We start from the raw sequence: 23,871 nt of genomic DNA on the forward strand, positions 1-23,871 counted from the left end.
GGATATTAAACGGGTACGGGGAAGTGAGCAGGAGAGTGGGACTATAGACTGGGTGGAATATTAAAGGGTGTGGGGAGTGAGCAGTGAGTGGGATTAGACTGGGTGGGATATTAAAGGGTATGGGGAGTGAGCAGGAGAGTGGGATTAGACTGGGTGGGATATTAAAGGGTGTGGGGAGTGAGCGGGAGAGTGTGGATTAGACTGGGTGGAATATTAAAGGGTGTGGGGAGTGAGCAGTGAGTGGGATTAGACTGGGTGGGATATTAAAGGGTATGGGGAGTGAGCGGGAGAGTGGGATTAGACTGGGTGGAATATTAAAGGGTGTGGGGAGTGAGCAGTGAGTGGGATTAGACTGGGTGGGATATTAAAGGGTATGGGGAGTGAGCGGGAGAGTGGGATTAGACTGGGTGGGATATTAAAGGTGTGTGGGGAGTGAGCAGTGAGTGGGATTAGACTGGGTGGGATATTAAAGGGTGTGGGGAGTGAGCAGTGAGTGGGATTAGACTGGGTGGGATATTAAAGGGTATGGGGAGTGAGCAGGAGAGTGGGATTAGACTGGGTGGGATATTAAACGGGTACGGGGAGTGAGCAGGAGAGTGGGATTAGACTGGGTGGAATATTAAAGGGTATGGGGAGTGAGCGGGAGAGTGGGATTAGACTGGGTGGGATATTAAACGGGTACGGGGAGTGAGCAGGAGAGTGGGATTAGACTGGGTGGAATATTAAAGGGTGTGGGGAGTGAGCAGGAGAGTGGGATTAGACTGGGTGGAATATTAAAGGGTATGGGGAGTGAGCGGGAGAGTGGGATTAGACTGGGTGGGATATTAAACGGGTACGGGGAGTGAGCAGGAGAGTGGGATTAGACTGGGTGGGATATTAAAGGGTATGGGGAGTGAGCGGGAGAGTGGGATTAGTCTGGGTGCGATATTAAAGGGTACGGGGAGTGAGCAGGGGAGTGGGATTAGACTAGTTTCTATGGGGGAGAGAGTTTATGTGTTGACTGGTTCCGTTTGTATTCTGGGAGCCTTGGACTGGCAGTGAAGGGGTCTGCTCAACCAATCATCCATTTCACAAGCTGTGTGTTGGGAAAGTTCTGTAAATTCTCGTTGCCTGTATGAACTGATGTCTGCAGTATTCACTTCCCCCAGCTGTGTGTTAGTGAGGGAGTACCGAGATGATTCAATGAATCAATAACAGAGAAGGCAGATTTCCTTTTCTACAGCGTGTTTCACCACCTCAGGACGTCCCAAGGAGCTTCACAGCCAATGAAGTACTTTTTGAAGTGTGGTCACTGTTGTAATGTAGGAAACGCGGCAGCCAATTTGTGCACAGCAACATCCCACAAACAGCAATGCGATAATGACCAGATAATCTGTTTTTTTTGGTGATGTTGGTTGAGGGAGAAATATTAGCCCCAGGACACCGGGGAAACTCCCCTGCTCTTCTTCGAAATAGTGACACTGGGAATATATGTCCAACTGAGATGGCAGACGGGGCCCTCGGTTTAATGTCTCATCCCAAAAGACCGCATCTACCAGACTGCAGCTCTCCCTCAGTACTTTCCCTCTGACAGTGCAGCAGCTCCCTCAGTAATGATCATCTGACATTGCGTGCTCACTCAGTGCTGCCCCTCCGACAGTGCAGCGCTCCCTCATTACTGCCTCTCCGACAGTGCAGCGCTTCTTCAGTACTGCCCCTCCAACAGTGCGGCGCACCCTCAGTACTGACTCTCCGACAGCGCGGCGCTCCTTCAGTACTGCCTCTCCGACAGTGCAGCGCTCCTTCAGTACTGCCTCTCCAATAGTGCAGCGCTCCCTCAGTACTGACTCTCCAACAGTGCAGCGCTCCCTTAGTACTGAACCCTCCGACAGTGCACTGCTACCTCAGTACTGCCCCTCTGACAGTGCAGCGCTCCCTCAGTGCTGACTCTCCGACAGTGCAGCGCTCCCTCAGTACTGACCCCCCGACAGTGTGGCGCTCCCTCAGTACTGACCCTCCGACAGTGCAGCGCTCCCTCAGTACTGACCCTCCGACAGTGCAGCGCTCCTTCAGTACTGCCTCTCCAATAGTGCAGCGCTCCTTCAGTACTGACTCTCCGACAGTGCAGCGCTCCCTCAGTACTGACCCCCGACAGTGTGGCGCACCCTCAGTACTGGCTCTCCGACAGCGCGGCGCTCCTTCAGTACTGCCTCTCCGACAGTGCAGCGCTCCTTCAGTACTGCCTCTCCAATAGTGCAGCGCTCCCTCAGTACTGACTCTCCAACAGTGCAGCGCTCCCTTAGTACTGACCCCTCCGACAATGCACTGCTACCTCAGTACTGCCCCTCTGACAGTGCAGCGCTCCCTCAGTGCTGACTCTCCGACAGTGCAGCGCTCCCTCAGTACTGACCCCCCGACAGTGTGGTGCTCCCTCAGTACTGACCCTCCGATAGTGCAGCGCTCCCTCAGTACTGACTCTCCAACAGTGCAGCGCTCCCTTAGTACTGAACCCTCCGACAGTGCACTGCTACCTCAGTACTGCCCCTCTGACAGTGCAGCGCTCCCTCAGTGCTGACTCTCCGACAGTGCAGCGCTCCCTCAGTACTGACCCCCCGACAGTGTGGCGCTCCCTCAGTACTGACCCTCCGACAGTGCAGCGCTCCCTCAGTACTGACTCTCCAACAGTGCAGCGCTCCCTTAGTACTGAACCCTCCGACAGTGCACTGCTACCTCAGTACTGCCCCTCTGACAGTGCAGCGCTCCCTCAGTGCTGACTCTCCGACAGTGCAGCGCTCCCTCAGTACTGACCCCCCCGACAGTGTGGCGCTCCCTCAGTGCTGACTCTCCGACAGTGCAGCGCTCCCTCAGTACTGACCCCCCGACAGTGTGGCGCTCCCTCAGTACTGACCCTCCGACAGTGCAGCGCTCCCTCAGTACTGACCCTCCGACAGTGCAGCGCTCCCTCAGTACTGACCCTCCGACAGTGCAGCGCTCCTTCAGTACTGCCTCTCCAATAGTGCAGCGCTCCCTCAGTACTGACTCTCCGACAGTGCAGCGCTCCCTCAGTACTGCCCCTCTGACAGTGCAGCGCTCCCTCAGTGCTGACTCTCCGACAGTGCAGCGCTCCCTCAGTACTGACCCCCGACAGTGTGGCGCACCCTCAGTACTGGCTCTCCGACAGCGCGGCGCTCCTTCAGTACTGCCTCTCCGACAGTGCAGCGCTCCTTCAGTACTGCCTCTCCAATAGTGCAGCGCTCCCTCAGTACTGACTCTCCAACAGTGCAGCGCTCCCTTAGTACTGACCCCTCCGACAATGCACTGCTACCTCAGTACTGCCCCTCTGACAGTGCAGCGCTCCCTCAGTGCTGACTCTCCGACAGTGCAGCGCTCCCTCAGTACTTACCCCCCGACAGTGTGGTGCTCCCTCAGTACTGACCCTCCGATAGTGCAGCGCTCCCTCAGTACTGACCCTCCGACAGTGCAGAGCTCCCTCAGTACTGCCCCTCCGACAGTGCGGCGCTCCCTTAGTACTGACCCTCCGACAGTGTGGCGCTCCCTCAATACTGACCCTCCGACAGTTCATCGCTCCCTCAGTACTGCCTCTCTGACAGTGCAGCGCTCCCTCAGTACTGACCCTCCGACAGTGCATCGCTCCCTCAGTACTGCCCCTCCGACAGTGCAGCACTCCCTCAGTACTGCCCCTCCGACAGTGCAGCGCTCCCTCAATACTGACCCTCCGACAGTGCAGCACAAAAGGAGCCAAGGGTGTGATCCCTGGTGCCAGCGGGGTTGCAGTTATGAGGGAAGCTTTCAACCTTGATTGGGGACAACTGACCGAGTTGTCTGACACACCAGCGCATTCCAGCAACTTGCAGGACCTAGGCGCGTGGAAACACGACCGCCTGCTAGTCAACACACCCCATCCCGACTTTGACACCTATCTATGACCATGACTTGCATCAATATAGCGCCTTTAATACAGCAAAACTTCCCAAGGCACTGCACAGGAGCGTAAATCAGACCAAAAGCTGACAGCGAGCCACATGAGGAGCTATTAGGGCAGGTGAGCAAAAGCTCAGTCAAAGAAGCAGGTTTTAAGGAGGGTCTTAAAGGCGGAGAGGTTTAGGGAGGGAATTCCAGTCCTTCGGGGCCAGGCAGCTGGAGGCACGGCCGCCAATGGTGGAGCGATGGAAATCGGGGGAATGTGCAAGAGGCCGGAATTGGAGGAGTGCAGAGATCTCGGAGGGTTGTCGGTGCTGGAGGAGGTCACAGAGATGGGGAAGAGAGGTGACGAGGGCCATGGATGGTTTTGAGAATTTGAAGTTGGAGCCAATATAGCTCAGCGAGCAACAAACGTCCTAAGGCGCTGCACAGGAGTATTTTAAGACAAAAGAGTTGACACCGAGCCACATAAGAAAAAATTAGGGCAGATGACCAAAAGCTTGGTCAAAGAGGTAGGTTTTAAGGAGCGTCTTAAAGGAGGAGAGGGAGGTAGCGAGTCAGAGAGGTTTAGGCAGGGAATTCCGGAGCTTAGGGCCGAGGCAACAGAAGGCACGGCCACCAAAGGTGGAGCGATTATAATCAGGGATCCTCAAGACGGCAGAATTGGAGGAGCGCAGATATCTCGGGGGGTTGTGGGGCTGAAGGAGATTACAGAGATAGCGGGGGGGGGGGGGTGTGGCGAGGCCATGGAGGGATTGGAAAACAAGGATGAGAATTTTGAAATCGAGGCGCTGCTTAACCGAGAGCCACTGTAGGTCAGTGAGCACAGGGGTGATGGGTGAACGGGACTTGGTGCGAGTTAGGACACAGGCAGCCGAGTTTTGGATGACCTCAAGTTTACGTAGGATGGAATGTGGGAGGCCAGCCAGGAGTGCGTTGGACTAGCCAAGGCTGTTCCCACTAGTTGATGGTAGAAGGACTAGGGGACACAGATTTAAGGTTTTGGGCAAGAGATACAGGGGGGATGTGAGGAAAAACTTTTTTATGCAGTGAGTGGTGAGGACCTGGAACTTGCTGCCGACAGAAGTGGTGACACTCAATGTTTTCAAGGGGAGACCGGCTAGGCACTTGAGGGAAATAAACTTGCAGGGCTATGGGGATAGAGCGGGGGAATGGGACTGACTGGATTGCTCTACAGTGAACCGGCACGGACTCGATGGGCCGAATGGCCTCCTTCTGTGCCGTTATGACTAGATAAGGGGGAACCAGTGGATGTGGTGTATTTGGATTTTCAGAAGGCATTCGATAAGGTGCCACACAAGAGGTTATTAAACAAAATTAGGGCTCATGGGATTAGGGATAATATACCAGCATGGGCTGAGGATTGGTTAACGGACAGAAAACAGAGCGTACGAATAAACGGGTCAGTTTCGGGTTGGCAGACTGTAACTAGTGGGGTACCGTAAGGATCAGTGCTTGGGCCTCAGCTATTCACAATCTATATCAATGATTTGGATGAGGGGACCAAATGTAATATGTCCAAGTTTGCTGATGATACAAAGCTGGGTGGGAATGTAAGTTGTGAGGAGGATGCAAGGAGGCTTCAAGGGGATATAGACAAGGCTAAGTGAGCAGAATTCTGTAAAAGTATCCTCCGGACTCAAAGGAAAACCGTAAACAATGCATGCAGGGCAGAACTAGGCCAATATCCATTAATAATTACTATCCAAAAAAGAGCCACCAAATTTTGGAAACACCTAAGAATGAGCAACCCCCACTGCTATCATTATGACGCCCTGAAATGCCAAGAGAGGACCATAAAGAAGAATACCCTCAGTCAACTAGTCCTGGGACTCAGTGAAGTAACTACTAAGACTACTAACAATAACCAGCCCCAGGACAGTGACATCGTAGCACAGAGAATTCGACCCAACACAATTGTCTCTAAGCAAAAGGAAAAATATCTGTCATATTGGGCAGAAACAACAAAAACCCAAAACAAACTCAATTGCTACTTGGCCCTAAACAGACAATACAACATGGCTGAATACCTGACCATGGTAAAGGATAGCAAACTGAGAAAAACTTTGACAATGTACAGACTTAGTGAACATAGCCTGGCCATCGAAAAAGACAGACACAGACAGACCCGGTTGCCAAGAGAGGACAGGATATGCTCTCACTGCAGTCAGGGAGTAGTGGAGACAGAGATGCACTTCCTCACAGCTTGTGGAAAATATCAGGGCATCAGGGAGAATTTCTACCCAAAATTCACAAAAATATGCCCTGAATTCAGAAATTTGAATGACGACCAAAAATTCCCATACCTACTAGGGGAACAGAGAAATTGTGTAACCTTAGCGGCACACTATGTTACAGCTTGCCATAAACAGAGGGACAGCCATTAAACCTAAGAAAAGAATATATACAAATTATATGAATGTATATTTATACACTCAGGGATATATCTGTTTATACACTGTATGGATAGATCTGTGTTTATGTTTTTCAACCATAAATGTTTTTCGATGCTTTGGCAACATAAGATGTACCTTATCATGCCAATAAAGCGATTTGAATTGAATTGAATTGAATTGAGCGGGCAAGAACATGGCAAATGGAATATAATGTGACGTTATCCACGTTGGTAGGAAAAATAGAAAAGCAGAGTATTTTTTAAATGGTGAGAGATTGGGAAATGTTGGTGTTCAGAGGGACCTGGGTGTAATTGTACATGAATCACTGAAAGTTAACATGACTCAATGAATAGTCAAGTCAACAGGGTGGGTGATGGGTGAGCGGGACTTGGCGAGTGTGAGAATACGGTGGGGGCGAGCGGGAGTTAATAACCAAAACCTTCTCCGTGTCTCCTCTCTTACCTATCTCCCTTCTGTATCCGAACCGCCTGTGATCTCCGAACCAATTCACTCCGTAGTTTGCGGTCATGCAGTACTCCCACCTCACGAAGAAGGAGTTCAATTTTGAGGAGTACGAGAGCAACAACAGGAGCGAGGCTCTGGTGACACGTATCCGACAGATTAACGGGGACACGTACACACCGACCGCAATCAAAACCCTCGTGTAAGTACGTGACACTATGGGGCGGGGGGGAGAAGAAGCTATTCCAGCCTTTACCCTACAGCAGGTTAAGGGGAGATACTGACCAGAATGGTCCCAGGGATGAGGGACATCAGTTATGTGGAGAGACTGGAGGAGCTGGGATTGTTCTCCTTAGAGCAGAGAAGGTTAAGGGAGATTTAATAGAGGTGTTCAAAATCAAGAATGGTTCTGATAGAGTAAATAAGGGGAAACTGTTTCCAGTCGGGTTAGACCACATTTGGAGCACTGTGCACAGTTCTGGTCTGGTTAGACCACAGTTGGAGCACTGTGTACAGTTCTGGTCTGGTGAGACCACACTTGGAGCATTGTGCACAGTTCTGGTCTGGTTAGACCACACTCAGAGCACTGTGCACAGTTCTGGTCTGGTTAGACCACACTTGGAGCACTGTGTACAGCCCTGGTCTGGTGAGACCACACTTGGAGCATTGTGCACAGTTCTGGTCTGGTTAGACAATACTTGGAGCAATTTCGTGCACAGCTCCGGTCTGGTTAGCCCACACTTGGAGCACTGTGCACAGTTCTGGTCTGGCTAGACCACACTTGGAGCTCTGTGCACAGTTCTGGTCTGGTTAGACCACACTTGGAGCACTGTGCACAGTTCTGATGTGGTGAGACCACATTTGGAGCTCTGTGCACAGTTCTGGTCTGGTTAAACCACACTTGGAGCACTGTGCACAGTTCTGGTCTGGTTAGACCACACTTGGAGCACTGTGCACAGTTCTGGTCTGGTTAGACCACACTTGGAGCACTGTACACAGTTCTGGTCTGGTTAGACCACACTTGGAGCACTGTGCAAAGTTCTGGTATGGTTAGACCACACTTGGAGCACTGTGCACAGTTCTGATTTGGTGAGACCACACTTGGAGCACTGAGCACAGTTCTGGTCTGGTTAGACCACACTTGGAGCATTGTGCACTGTTTTGGTCTGGTTAGACCACACCTGGAGCACTGTGCACAGTTCTTGCCTGGTTAGACCACACTTGCAGCACTGTGCACAGTTCCGGTCTGGTTAGACCACACTTGGAGCACTGTGCACAGTTCTGGCCTGGTTAGACCACACTTGGAGCACTGGGCACAGTTCTGGCCTGGTTAGACAAAACTTGGATGACTGTGCACAGTTCTGATTTGGTGAGGCCACACTTGGAGCACTGGGCGCAGTTCCAGTCTGGTTAGGCCACACTTGGAGCACTGGGCACAGTTCCAGTCTGGTTAGACCACACTTGGAGCACTGGGCACAGTTCCAGTCTGGTTAGACCACACTTGGAGCACTGTGCACAGTTACAGTCTGGTTAGACCACAATTGGAGCACTGTGCACAGTTCTGATTTGGTGAGACCACACTTGGGGCACTGTGCACAGTTCTGCCTGGTAAAGCCACACTTGGAGCACTGTGCACAGTTACAGTCTGGTTAGACCACACTTGGAGCACTGTGCACAGTTACAATCTGGTTAGACCACACTTGGAGCACTGTGCACAGTTCTGCTTGGTTAGACCACACTTGGAGCACTGTGCACAGTTCTGGTCTGGTTAGACCACACTTGGAGCACTGTGGACAGTTCTGGTCTCGTTAGACCACACTTGGAGCACTGTGCACAGTTCTGGTCTGGTTCGACCACACTTGGAGCACTGTGCACAGTTCTGGTCTGGTTAGACCACACTCGGAGCTCTGTGCACAGTGCTGGTCTGCTTAGACCACACTTGGAGCAATGTGCACAGTTACAGTCTGGTTAGACCACACTTGGAGCACTGTGCACAGTTACAGTCTGGTTAGACCACACTTGGGGCACTGTTCCGTTCTTGTTAGACCACACTTGGAGCACTGTGTACATTTCTGGTCTGGTTAGACCACACTTGGAGCACTGTGTACAGTTCCGGTCTGGTTAGACCACACTTGGAGCACTGTGCACAGTTCTGGGCTGGTTAGACCACACTTGGAGCACTGTGCACAGTTACAGTCTGGTTAGACCACACTTGGAGCACTGTGCACAGTTACAGTCTGGTTAGACCACACTTGGGGCACTGTGTAGAGTTCCGGTCCGGTTAGACCACACTTGGAGCACTGTGTACAGTTCTGGTCTGGTTAGACCACACTTGGAGCACTGTGCACAGTTCTCGTCTGGTTAGACCACACTTGGAGCACTGTGCACAGTTACAGTCTGGTTAGAGCACACTTGGAGCATTGTGCACAGTTCTGGTCTGGTTAGACCACACTTGGAGCACTGTGCACAGTTACTGTCTGGTTAGACCACACTTGCAGCACTGTGCACAGTTCTGGTCTGGTTAGACCACACTTGGAGCACTGTGGACAGTTCTGGTCTGGTTAGACCACACTTGGAGCACTGTGCACAGTTCTGGTCTGGTTAGGCCACACTCGGAGCTCTGTGCACAGTGCTGGTCTGCTTAGACCACTCTTGGAGCACTTTGCACAGTTACAGTCTGGTTAGACCACACTTGGAATACTGTGCACAGTTACAGTCTGGTTAGACCACACTTGGGGCACTGTGTACAGTTCCGGTCTGGTTGGACCACACTTGGAGCACTGTGTACAGTTCTGGGCTGCTTAGACCACACTTGGAGCACTGTGTCCAGTTCCGGTCTGGTTAGACCACACTTGGAGCACTGTGCACAGTTCTGGTCTGGTTAGACCACACTTGGAGCACTGTGTGCAGTTCCGGTCTGGTTAGACCACACTTGGAGCACTGTGCACATTTCTGGTCTGGTTAGACCACACTTGGAGCACTGTGCGCAGTTCTGTTCTGGTTAGACCACACTTGGAGCACTGTGCACAGTTCCAGTCTGGTTAGACCACACTTGTAGCACTGTGTACAGTTCCGGTCTGGCTAGACCACACTTGGAGCACTGTGCACAGTTCTGGTCTGGTTAGACCACACTTGGAGCACTGTGCACAGTTACAGTCTGGTTAGACCACACTTGGAGCACTGTGTACAGTTCCGGTCTGGTTAGACCACACTTGGAGCACTGTGCATAGTTCTGGTCAGGTTAGACCACACTTGGAGCACTGTGCACAGTTACAGTCTGGTTAGACCACACTTGGAGCACTGTGTACAGTTCTGGTCTGGTTAAACCACACTTGGAGCACTGTGTACATTTCCGGTCTGGTTAGACCACACTTGGAGCACTGTGCACAGTTCTAGTCTGGTTCGATCACACTTGGAGCACTGTGCACAGCTACAGTCTGGTTAGACCACACTTGGAGCACTGTGCACAGTTCTGCTCTGGTTAGACCACACTTGGAGCACTGTGCACAGTTACAGTCTGGTTAGACCACACTTGGAGCACTGTGGACAGTTCTGGTCTGGTTAGACCACACTTGGAGCACTGTGCACAGTTCTGGTCTGGTTAGACCACACTTGGAGCACTGTGCACAGTTACATTCTGGTTAGACCACACTTGGAGCACTGTGCACAGTTACAGTCTGGTTACACCACACTTGGGGCACTGTGTACAGTTCCGGTCTGGTTAGACCACACTTGGAGCACTGTGTACAGTTCTGCTCTGATTAGACCACACTTGGAGCACTGTGCACAGTTACAGTCTGGTTAGACCACACTTGGAGCACTGTGCACAGTTACAGTCTGGTTAGACCACACTTGGAGCACTGTGCACAGTTACAGTCTGGTTAGACCACACTTGGAGCTCTGTGCACAGTTCTGGTCTGGTTAGACCACACTTGGAGCACTGTGCACAGTTACAGTCTGGTTAGACCACACTTGGAGCACTGTGGACAGTTCTGGTCTGGTTAGACCACACTTGGAGCACTGTGCACAGTTCTGTTCTGGTTAGACCACACTTGGAGCACTGTGCACAGTTACATTCTGGTGAGACCACACTTGGAGCACTGTGCACAGTTACAGTCTGGTTCGACCACACTTGGGGCACTGTGTACAGATCCGGTCTGGTTAGACCACACTTGGAGCATTGTGTACAGTTCTGGCCTGGTTAGACCACACTTGGAGCACTGTGCACAGTTACAGTCTGGTTAGACCACACTTGGAGCACTGTGCACAGTTCTGGTCTGATTAGACCACACTTGGAGCACTGTGCACAGTTCTGTTCTGGTTAGACCACACTTGGAGCACTGTGTACAGTTCCGGTCTGGTTAGACCACACTTGGAGCACTGTGCACAGTTACAGTCTGGTTAGACCACACTTGGAGCACTGTGCGCAGTTCTGTTCTGGTTAGACCACACTTGGAGCACTGTGCACAGTTCCAGTCTGGTTAGACCAAACTTGGAGCACTGTGTACAGTTCTGGTCTGGTTAGACCACACTTGGAGCACTGTGTACAGTTCTGGTCTGGTTAGAGCACACTTGGAGCACTGTGTACAGTTCCGGTCTGGTTAGACCACACTTGGAGCACTGTGCACATTTCTGGTCTGGTTAGACCACACTTGGAGCACTGTGCACAGTTACAGTCTGGTTAGACCACACTTGGAGCACTGTGAACAGTTCTGGTCTGGTTAGACCACACTTGGAGCACTGTGCACAGTTCCGGTCTGGTTAGACCACACTTGGAGCACTGTGCACAGTTCTAGTCTGGTTAGACCACACTTGGAGCACTGTGCACAGTTACAGTCTGGTTAGACCACACTTGGAGCACTGTGCACAGTTCTGTTCTAGTTAGACCACACTTGGAGCACTGTGCACAGTTACAGTCTGGTTAGACCACACTTGGGGCACTGTGTACAGTTCTGGTCTGGTTATACCACACTTGGAGCACTGTGCACAGTTACATTCTGGTTAGACCACACTTGGAGCACTGTGTACAGTTCCGGTCTGGTGAGACCACACTTGGAGCACTGTGCACAGTTCTGGTCTGGTTAGACCACACTTGGAGCACTGTGCACAGTTCTGATTTGGTGAGACCATACTTGGAGCACTGTGCACAGTTACAGTCTGGTTTGACCACACTTGGAGCAATGTGCACAGTTACAGTCTGGTTAGACCACACTTGGAGCACTGTGCACAGTTCTGGACTGGTTAGACCACACTTGGGGCACTGTGTACAGTTCTGGTCTGGTTAGACCACACTTGGAGCACTGTGTACAGTTCTGGTCTGGTTAGACCACACTTGGAGCACTGTGTACAGTTCCGGTCTGGTTAGACCACACTTGGAGCACTGTGCACAGTTCTGGTCTGTTTAGACCACACTTGGAGCATTGTGTACAGTTCCGGTCTGGTTAGACCACACTTGGAGCATTGTGTACAGTTCCGGTCTGGTTAGACCACACTTGGACCACTGTGCCAAGTTCTGATCTTGTTAGACCACACTCGGAGCTCTGTGCACAGTGCTGGACTGCTTAGACCACACTTGGAGCACTGTGCACAGTTACAGTCTGGCTAGACGACAATTGGAGCACTGTGCACAGTTACATTCTGGTTAGACCACACTTGGGGTACTGTGTACAATTCTGCCTGGTTAGACCACACTTGGAACACTGAGCACAGTTCTAATCTGGTTAGACCACACATGGAGCACTGTGCACAGTTACAGTCTGGTTAGACCACAGTTGGAGCACTGTGCACAGTTCTGGTCTGGTTAGACCACACTTGGAGCACTGGGCACAGTTACTGTCTGGTTAGACCACACTTGGAGCACTGTGCACAGTTCTGGTCTGGTTAGACCACACTTGGAGCACTGTGCACAGTTACAGTCTGGTTAGACCACACTTGGAGCACTGTGTACAGTTCCGGTCTGGTTAGACCACACTTGGAGCACTGTGCACAGTTCTGGTCTGGTTCGACCACACTTGGAGCACTGTGCACAGTTCTGATTTGGTGAGACCACACTTGGAGCACTGTGCACATTTACAGTCTGGTTAGAACACACTTGGAGCAATGTGCACAGTGACAGTCTGGTTAGACCACACTTGGAGCACTGTGCACAGGTCTGCCTGGTTAGACCACACTTGGAGCACTGTGCACAGTTCTGGTCTGGTTAGACCACACTTGGAGCACTGTGGACAGTTCTGGTCTGGTTAGACCACACTTGGAGCACTGTGCACAGTTCTGGTCTGGTTAGACCACACTTGGAGCACTGTGCACAGTTCTGATTTGGTGAGACCACACTTGGAGCTCTGTGCACAGTTACAGTCTGGTTTGACCACACTAGGAGCACTGTGCACAGTTCTGCCTGGTTAGACCACACTTGGAGCACTGTGCACAGTTCTGGACTGGTTAGACTGCACTTGGAGCATTGTGGACAGTTCTGGTCTGGTTAGACCACACTTGGAGCACTGTGCACATTTCTGGTCTGGTTAGACCACACTTGAAGCACTGTGCACAGTTACAGTCTGTTTAGACCACACTTGGAGCACTGTGCACAGTTACAGTCTGGTTAGACCACACTTGGAGCACTGTGTACAGTTCTGGTCTGGGTGGACCACACTTGGAGCACTGTGTACAGTTCCAGTCTGGTTAGACCACACTTGGAGCACTGTGCACAGTTCTGGTCTGGTTGGACCACACTTGGAGCACTGTGCACAGTTACAGTCTGGTTAGACCAATCTTGGAGCACTGTGCACAGTTCTGGTCTGGTTAGACCACACTTGGAGCATTGTGTACAGTTCCGGTCTGGTTAGACCACACTTGGAGCACTGTGCACAGTTCTGGTCTGGTTAGACCACACTTGGAGCACTGTGCACAGTTCTGGTCTGGTTAGACCACACTCGGAGCTCTGTGCACAGTGCTGGACTGCTTAGTACACACTTGGAGCACTGTGCACAGTTACAGTCTGGTTAGACCACAATTGGAGCACTGTGCACAGTTACATTCTGGTTAGACCACACTTGGGGCACTGTGTACAATTCTGCCTGGTTAGACCACACTTGGAACACTGTGCACAGATCTAATCTGGTTAGACCACACATGGAGCACTGTGCACAGTTCTGGTCTGGTTAGACAACACTTGGAGCACTGTGCACAGTTACTGTCCGGTTCCACCACACTTGGAGCACTGTGCACAGTTCTGGTCTGGTTAGACCACACTTGGAGCACTGTGCACAGTTACAGTCTGGTTAGACCACACTTGGAGCACTGTGTACAGTTCCGGACTGGTTAGACCACACTTGGAGCACTGTGCACAGTTCTGGTCTGGTTAGACCACACTTGGAGCACTGTGCACAGTTCTGATTTGGTGAGACCACACTTGGAGCACTGTGCACATTTACAGTCTGGTTAGACCACACTTGGAGCACTGTGTACAGTTCCGGTCTGGTTATACCACACTTGGAGCACTGTGCACAGTTCTGGTCTGGTTAAACCACACTTGGAGCACTGTGCACAGTTCTGATTTGGTGAGACCACACTTGGAGCACTGTGCAAAGTTACAGTCTGGTTAGACCACACTTGGAGCACTGTGCACAGTTACAGTCTGGTTAGACCACACTTGGAGCACTGTGCACAGTTCTGCCTGGTTAGACCACACTTGGAGCACTGTGCACAGTTCTGGACTGGTTAGACCACACTTGGAGCACTGTGGACAGTTCTGGTCTGGTTAGACCACACTTGGAGCACTGTGCACAGTTACAGTCTGTTTAGACAACACTTGGAGCACTGTGCACAGTTACAGTCTGGTTAGACCACACTTGGAGCACTGTGTACAGTTCTGGTCTGATTAGACCACACTTGGAGCACTGTGCACAGTTCTGGTCTGGTTAGACCACACTTGGAGCACTGTGCACAGTTACAGTCTGCTTAGACCACTCTTGGAGTACTGTGCACAGTTCTGGTCTGGTTAGACCACACTTGGTGCATTGTGTACAGTTCCGATCTGGTTAGACCACACTTGGAGCACTGTGCACAGTTCTGGTCTGGTTAGACCACACTTGGAGCACTGTGCATATTTCTGGTCTGGTTAAACCACACTCGGAGCTCTGTGCACAGTGCTGGACTGCTTAGACCACACTTGGAGCACTGTGCACAGTTTCGGTCTGGTTAGACCACAATTGGAGCACTGTGCACAGTTACAGTCTGGTTAGACCACACTTGGGGCACTGTGTACAATTCTGCCTGGTTAGACCACACTTGGAACACTGTGCACAGTTCTGGTCTGCTTAGACCACACTTGGAGCACTGTGCACAGTTACTGTCTGGTTAGACCACACTTGGAGCACTGTGCACAGTTCTTGTCTGGTTAGATCACACTTGGAGCACTGTGCACAGTTACAGTCTGGTTAGACCACACTTGGAGCATTGTGTACAGTTCCGGTCTGGTTAGACCACACTTGGAGCACTGTGCACAGTTCTGGTCTGGTTAGACCACACTTGGAGCACTGTGCACAGTTCTGATTTGGTGAGACCACACTTGGAGCACTGTGCACATTTACAGTCTGGTTAGACCACACTTGGAGCACTGTGCACAGTGACAATCTGGTTCGACCACACTTGGAGCACTGTGCACAGTTCTGCCTGGTTAGACCACACTTGGAGCACTGTGCACAGTTCTGATTTGGTGAGACCACACTTGGAGCACTGTGCACATTTACAGTCTGGTTAGACCACACTTGGAGCACTGTGCACAGTGACAATCTGGTTCGACCACACTTGGAGCACTGTGCACAGTTCTGCCTGGTTAGACCACACTTGGAGCACTGTGCAAAGTTCTGGTCTGGTTAGACCACACTTGGAGCACTGTGGACAGTTACAGTCTGTTTAGACCACACTTGGAGCACTGTGCACAGTTACATTCTGGTTAGACCACACTTGGGGCACTGTGTACAATTCTGCCTGGTTAGACCACACTTGGAACACTGTGCACAGTTCTAATCTGGTTAGACCACACATGGAGCACTGTGCACAGTTACAGTCTGGTTAGACCACAGTTGGAGCACTGTGCACAGTTCTGGTCTGGTTAGACAACACTTGGAGCACTGTGCACAGTTACTGTCTGGTTCGACCACACTTGGAGCACTGTGCACAGTTCTGGTCTGGTTAGACCACACTTGGAGCACTGTGCACAGTTACAGTCTGGTTAGACCACACTTGGAGCACTGTGTACAGTTCCGGACTGGTTAGACCACACTTGGAGCACTGTGGACAGTTCTGGTCTGGTTAGACCACACTTGGAGCACTGTGCACAGTTCTGGTCTGGTTGGACCAAACCTGGAGCACTGTGCACAGTTCTGGTCTGATTAGACCACCCTCGGAGCTCTGTGCACAGTGCTGGTCTGATTAGACCACACTTGGAGCACTGTGCACAGTTACAGACTGGTTAGACCACAATTGGAGCACTGTGCACAGTTACAGTCTGGTTAGACCACACTTGGTGCACTGTGTACAGTTCCGGTCTGGTTAGACCACACTTGGAGCACTGTGTACAGTTCTGGTCTGGTTAGACCACACTTGGAGCACTGTGCACAGTTACAGTCTGTTTAGACCACACTTGGAACACTGTGCACAGTTCCGGTCTGGTTAGACCACACTTGGAGCACTGTGCACAGTTCCGGTCTGGTTAGACCACACTTGGAGCACTGTGTACAGTTCCGGTCTGGTTAGACCACACATGGAGCACTGTGCACAGTTCCGGTCTGGTTAGACCACACTTGGAGCACTGTGTACAGTTCCGGTCTGGTTAGACCACACTTGGAGCACTGTGCACAGTTACAGTCTGGTTAGACCACACTTGGAGCACTGTGTACAGTTCTGGTCTGGTTAGACCACACTTGGAGCACTGTGCACAGTTCTGGTCTGGTTAGACCACACTTGGTGCATTGTGTACAGTTCCGATCTGGTTAGACCACACTTGGAGCACTGTGCATATTTCTGGTCTGGTTAAACCACACTCGGAGCACTGTGCACAGTTACTGTCTGGTTAGACCACACTTGGAGCACTGTGTACAGTTCTGGTCTGGTTAGACCACACTTGGAGCACTGTGCACAGTTTCGGTCTGGTTAGACCACAATTGGAGCACTGTGTACAGTTACAGTCTGGTTAGACCACACTTGGGGCACTGTGTACAATTCTGCCTGGTTAGACCACACTTGGAACACTGTGCACAGTTCTGGTCTGCTTAGACCACACTTGGAGCACTGTGCACAGTTACTGTCTGGTTAGACCACACTTGGAGCACTGTGCACAGTTCTTGTCTGGTTAGACCACACTTGGAGCACTGTGCACAGTTACAGTCTGGTTAGACCACACTTGGAGCATTGTGTACAGTTCCGGTCTGGTTAGACCACACTTGGAGCACTGTGCACAGTTCTGGTCTGGTTAGACCACACTTGGAGCACTGTGCACAGTTCTGATTTGGTGAGACCACACTTGGAGCACTGTGCACATTTACAGTCTGGTTAGACCACACTTGGAGCACTGTGCACAGTGACAGTCTGGTTAGACCACACTTGGAGCACTGTGCACAGTTCTGCCTGGTTAGACCACACTTGGAGCACTGTGCACAGTTCTGATTTGGTGAGACCACACTTGGAGCACTGTGCACAGTTGTGGTCTGGTTTGGACCAAACCTGGAGCACTGTGCACAGTTCTGGTCTGGTTCGACCACCCCTCGGAGCTCTGTGCACAGTGCTGGTCTGATTAGACCACACTTGGAGCACTGTGCACAGTTACAGTCTGGTTAGACCACACTTGGAGCACTGTGTACAGTTCTGGTCTGGTTAGACCACACTTGGAGCACTGTGTACAGTTCTGGTCTGGTTAGACCACACTTGGAGCACTGTGCACAGTTACAGTCTGGTTAGGCCACACTTGGAGCACTGTGCACAGTTACAGTCTGGTCAGACCACTCTTGGAACACTGTGCACAGTTCTGGTCTGGTTAGACAACACTTGGAGCACTGTGTGCAGTTCTGTTCTGGTTAGACCACACTTGGAGTACTGTGCACAGTTCCAGTCTGGTTAGACCACACTTGGAGCACTGTGTACAGTCCCGGTCTGGTTAGACCACTCTTGGAGCACTGTGCACAGTTCTGGTCTGGTTAGACCACACTTGGAGCACTGTGCACAGTTACAGTCTGGTTAGACCACACTTGGAGCACTGTGTACAGTTCCGGTCTGGTTATACCACACTTGGAGCACTGTGCACAGTTCTGGTCTGGTTAAACCACACTTGGAGCACTGTGCACAGTTCTGATTTGGTGAGACCACACTTGGAGCACTGTGCAAAGTTACAGTCTGGTTAGACCACACTTGGAGCACTGTGCACAGTTACAGTCTGGTTAGACCACACTTGGAGCACTGTGCACAGTTCTGCCTGGTTAGACCACACTTGGAGCACTGTGCACAGTTCTGGACTGGTTAGACCACACTTGGAGCACTGTGGACAGTTCTGGTCTGGTTAGACCACACTTGGAGCACTGTGCACATTTCTGGTCTGGTTAGACCACACTTGGAGCACTGTGCACAGTTACAGTCTGTTTAGACAACACTTGGAGCACTGTGCACAGTTACAGTCTGGTTAGACCACACTTGGAGCACTGTGTACAGTTCTGGTCTGATTAGACCACACTTGGAGCACTGTGCACAGTTCTGGTCTGGTTAGACCACACTTGGAGCACTGTGCACAGTTACAGTCTGCTTAGACCACTCTTGGAGTACTGTGCACAGTTCTGGTCTGGTTAGACCACACTTGGTGCATTGTGTACAGTTCCGATCTGGTTAGACCACACTTGGAGCACTGTGCACAGTTCTGGTCTGGTTAGACCACACTTGGAGCACTGTGCATATTTCTGGTCTGGTTAAACCACACTCGGAGCTCTGTGCACAGTGCTGGACTGCTTAGACCACACTTGGAGCACTGTGCACAGTTTCGGTCTGGTTAGACCACAATTGGAGCACTGTGCACAGTTACAGTCTGGTTAGACCACACTTGGGGCACTGTGTACAATTCTGCCTGGTTAGACCACACTTGGAACACTGTGCACAGTTCTGGTCTGCTTAGACCACACTTGGAGCACTGTGCACAGTTACTGTCTGGTTAGACCACACTTGGAGCACTGTGCACAGTTCTTGTCTGGTTAGATCACACTTGGAGCACTGTGCACAGTTACAGTCTGGTTAGACCACACTTGGAGCATTGTGTACAGTTCCGGTCTGGTTAGACCACACTTGGAGCACTGTGCACAGTTCTGGTCTGGTTAGACCACACTTGGAGCACTGTGCACAGTTCTGATTTGGTGAGACCACACTTGGAGCACTGTGCACATTTACAGTCTGGTTAGACCACACTTGGAGCACTGTGCACAGTGACAATCTGGTTCGACCACACTTGGAGCACTGTGCACAGTTCTGCCTGGTTAGACCACACTTGGAGCACTGTGCACAGTTCTGATTTGGTGAGACCACACTTGGAGCACTGTGCACATTTACAGTCTGGTTAGACCACACTTGGAGCACTGTGCACAGTGACAATCTGGTTCGACCACACTTGGAGCACTGTGCACAGTTCTGCCTGGTTAGACCACACTTGGAGCACTGTGCAAAGTTCTGGTCTGGTTAGACCACACTTGGAGCACTGTGGACAGTTACAGTCTGTTTAGACCACACTTGGAGCACTGTGCACAGTTACATTCTGGTTAGACCACACTTGGGGCACTGTGTACAATTCTGCCTGGTTAGACCACACTTGGAACACTGTGCACAGTTCTAATCTGGTTAGACCACACATGGAGCACTGTGCACAGTTACAGTCTGGTTAGACCACAGTTGGAGCACTGTGCACAGTTCTGGTCTGGTTAGACAACACTTGGAGCACTGTGCACAGTTACTGTCTGGTTCGACCACACTTGGAGCACTGTGCACAGTTCTGGTCTGGTTAGACCACACTTGGAGCACTGTGCACAGTTACAGTCTGGTTAGACCACACTTGGAGCACTGTGTACAGTTCCGGACTGGTTAGACCACACTTGGAGCACTGTGGACAGTTCTGGTCTGGTTAGACCACACTTGGAGCACTGTGCACAGTTCTGGTCTGGTTGGACCAAACCTGGAGCACTGTGCACAGTTCTGGTCTGATTAGACCACCCTCGGAGCTCTGTGCACAGTGCTGGTCTGATTAGACCACACTTGGAGCACTGTGCACAGTTACAGTCTGGTTAGACCACAATTGGAGCACTGTGCACAGTTACAGTCTGGTTAGACCACACTTGGTGCACTGTGTACAGTTCCGGTCTGGTTAGACCACACTTGGAGCACTGTGTACAGTTCTGGTCTGGTTAGACCACACTTGGAGCACTGTGCACAGTTACAGTCTGTTTAGACCACACTTGGAACACTGTGCACAGTTCCGGTCTGGTTAGACCACACTTGGAGCACTGTGCACAGTTCCGGTCTGGTTAGACCACACTTGGAGCACTGTGTACAGTTCCGGTCTGGTTAGACCACACATGGAGCACTGTGCACAGTTCCGGTCTGGTTAGACCACACTTGGAGCACTGTGTACAGTTCCGGTCTGGTTAGACCACACTTGGAGCACTGTGCACAGTTACAGTCTGGTTAGACCACACTTGGAGCACTGTGTACAGTTCTGGTCTGGTTAGACCACACTTGGAGCACTGTGCACAGTTCTGGTCTGGTTAGACCACACTTGGTGCATTGTGTACAGTTCCGATCTGGTTAGACCACACTTGGAGCACTGTGCATATTTCTGGTCTGGTTAAACCACACTCGGAGCACTGTGCACAGTTACTGTCTGGTTAGACCACACTTGGAGCACTGTGTACAGTTCTGGTCTGGTTAGACCACACTTGGAGCACTGTGCACAGTTTCGGTCTGGTTAGACCACAATTGGAGCACTGTGTACAGTTACAGTCTGGTTAGACCACACTTGGGGCACTGTGTACAATTCTGCCTGGTTAGACCACACTTGGAACACTGTGCACAGTTCTGGTCTGCTTAGACCACACTTGGAGCTCTGTGCACAGTTACTGTCTGGTTAGACCACACTTGGAGCACTGTGCACAGTTCTTGTCTGGTTAGACCACACTTGGAGCACTGTGCACAGTTACAGTCTGGTTAGACCACACTTGGAGCATTGTGTACAGTTCCGGTCTGGTTAGACCACACTTGGAGCACTGTGCACAGTTCTGGTCTGGTTAGACCACACTTGGAGCACTGTGCACAGTTCTGATTTGGTGAGACCACACTTGGAGCACTGTGCACATTTACAGTCTGGTTAGACCACACTTGGAGCACTGTGCACAGTGACAGTCTGGTTAGACCACACTTGGAGCACTGTGCACAGTTCTGCCTGGTTAGACCACACTTGGAGCACTGTGCACAGTTCTGATTTGGTGAGACCACACTTGGAGCACTGTGCACATTTACAGTCTGGTTAGACCACACTTGGAGCACTGTGCACAGTGACAATCTGGTTAGACCACACTTGGAGCACTGTGCACAGTTCTGCCTGGTTAGACCACACTTGGAGCACTGTGCAAAGTTCTGGTCTGGTTAGACCACACTTGGAGCACTGTGGACAGTTACAGTCTGTTTAGACCACACTTGGAGCACTGTGCACAGTTCTGGTCTGGTTGGACCAAACTTGGAGCACTGTGCACAGTTCTGGTCTGGTTAGACCACACTTGGAGCACTGTGCACAGTTACATTCTGGTTAGACCACACTTGGGGCACTGTGTACAATTCTGCCTGGTTAGACCACACTTGGAACACTGTGCACAGTTCTAATCTGGTTAGACCACACATGGAGCACTGTGCACAGTTACAGTCTGGTTAGACCACAGTTGGAGCACTGTGCACAGTTCTGGTCTGGTTAGACAACACTTGGAGCACTGTGCACAGTTACTGTCTGGTTCGACCACACTTGGAGCACTGTGCACAGTTCTGGTCTGGTTAGACCACACTTGGAGCACTGTGCACAGTTACAGTCTGGTTAGACCACACTTGGAGCACTGTGTATAGTTCCGGACTGGTTAGACCACACTTGGAGCACTGTGCACAGTTCTGGTCTGGTTAGACCGCACTTGGAGCACTGTGCACAGTTCTGATTTGGTGAGACCACACTTGGAGCACTGTGCACATTTACAGTCTGGTTAGACCACACTTGGAGCACTGTGCACAGTGACAGTCTGGTTAGACCACACTTGGAGCACTGTGCACAGTTCTGCCTGGTTAGACCACAGTTGGAGCACTGTGCAAAGTTCTGGTCTGGTTAGACCACACTTGGAGCACTGTGGACAGTTCTGGTCTGGTTAGACCACACTTGGAGCACTGTGCACAGTTCTGGTCTGGTTGGACCAAACCTGGAGCACTGTGCACAGTTCTGGTCTGGTTAGACCACCCTCGGAGCTCTGTGCACAGTGCTGGTCTGATTAGACCACACTTGGAGCACTGTGCACAGTTACAGTCTGGTTAGACCACAATTGGAGCACTGTGCACAGTTACAGTCTGGTTAGACCACACTTGGTGCACTGTGTACAGTTCCGGTCTGGTTAGACAACACTTGGAGCACTGTGTACAGTTCTGGTCTGGTTAGACCACACTTGGAGCACTGTGCACAGTTACAGTCTGTTTAGACCACACTTGGAACACTGTGCACAGTTCCGGTCTGGTTAGACCACACTTGGAGCACTGTGCACAGTTCCGGTCTGGTTAGACCACACTTGGAGCGCTGTGTACAGTTCCGGTCTGGTTAGACCACACATGGAGCACTGTGCACAGTTCCGGTCTGGTTAGACCACACTTGGAGCACTGTGTACAGTTCCGGTCTGGTTAGACCACACTTGGAGCACTGTGCACAGTTCCGGTCTGGTTAGACCACACTTGGAGCACTGTGTACAGTTCCGGTCTGGTTAGACCACTCTTGGAGCACTGTGCACAGTTACAGTCTGTTTAGACAACACTTGGAGCACTGTGCACAGTTACAGTCTGGTTAGACCACACTTGGTGCACTGTGTACAGTTCCGGTCTGGTTAGACCACACTTGGAGCACTGTGCACAGTTCCGGTCTGGTTAGACCACACTTGGAGCACTGTGCACAGTTACAGTCTGGTTAGACCACACTTGGAGCACTGTGTACAGTTCCGGTCTGGTTAGACCACACTTGGAGCACTGTGCACAGTTCTGGTCTGGTTAGACCACACTTGGAGCACTGTGCACAGTTACAGTCTGGTTAGACCACACTTGGAGCACTGTGTACAGTTCCGGTCTGGTTAGACCACACTTGGAGCACTGTGCACAGTTCTGGTCTGGTTAAACCACACTTGGAGCACTGTGCACAGTTCTGATTTGGTGAGACCACACTTGGAGCACTGTGCAAAGTTACAGTCTGGTTAGACCACACTTGGAGCACTGTGCACAGTTCTGGTCTGGTTAGACCACACTTGGTGCATTGTGTACAGTTCCGATCTGGTTAGACCACACTTGGAGCACTGTGCACAGTTCTGGTCTGGTTAGACCACACTTGGAGCACTGTGCATATTTCTGGTCTGGTTAAACCACACTCGGAGCTCTGTGCACAGTTACAGTCTGGTTAGACCACAATTGGAGCACTGTGCACAGTTACAGTCTGGTTAGACCACACTTGGGGCACTGTGTACAATTGTGCCTGGTTAGACCACACTTGGAACACTGTGCACAGTTGTGGTCTGCTTAGACCACACTTGGAGCACTGTGCACAGTTACTGTCTGGTTAGACCACACTTGGAGCACTGTGCACAGTTCTGGTCTGGTTAGACCACACTTGGAGCACTGTGCACAGTTACAGTCTGGTTAGACCACACTTGGAGCATTGTGTACAGTTCGGTCTGGTTAGACCACACTTGGAGCACTGTGCACAGTTCTGGTCTGGTTAGACCACACTTGGAGCACTGTGCACAGTTCTGATTTGGTGAGACCACAC

General features: G+C 51.3%; 1 protein-coding gene across 1 annotated transcript in view; it reads right to left on the reverse strand.

Annotated features, from left to right (window-relative positions):
• Positions 1-23,871, reverse strand: part of LOC147095432 (integrin alpha-X-like) — a 245,987-nt gene that overhangs the window by 136,838 nt on the left and 85,278 nt on the right. The window contains exon 9 of the mRNA XM_085973634.1: positions 6,801-6,873. Within this exon, the coding sequence (XP_085829760.1) occupies positions 6,801-6,873 (73 nt within the window). The remainder of the gene's footprint in view (positions 1-6,800; positions 6,874-23,871) is intronic.

The sequence above is a fragment of the Somniosus microcephalus genome, unplaced genomic scaffold (assembly GCF_052327205.1).
Source record: "Somniosus microcephalus isolate GS21.2 unplaced genomic scaffold, FLI_Smic_1.0 unresolved_chr1, whole genome shotgun sequence".
Lineage (NCBI taxonomy): Eukaryota > Metazoa > Chordata > Chondrichthyes > Squaliformes > Somniosidae > Somniosus > Somniosus microcephalus.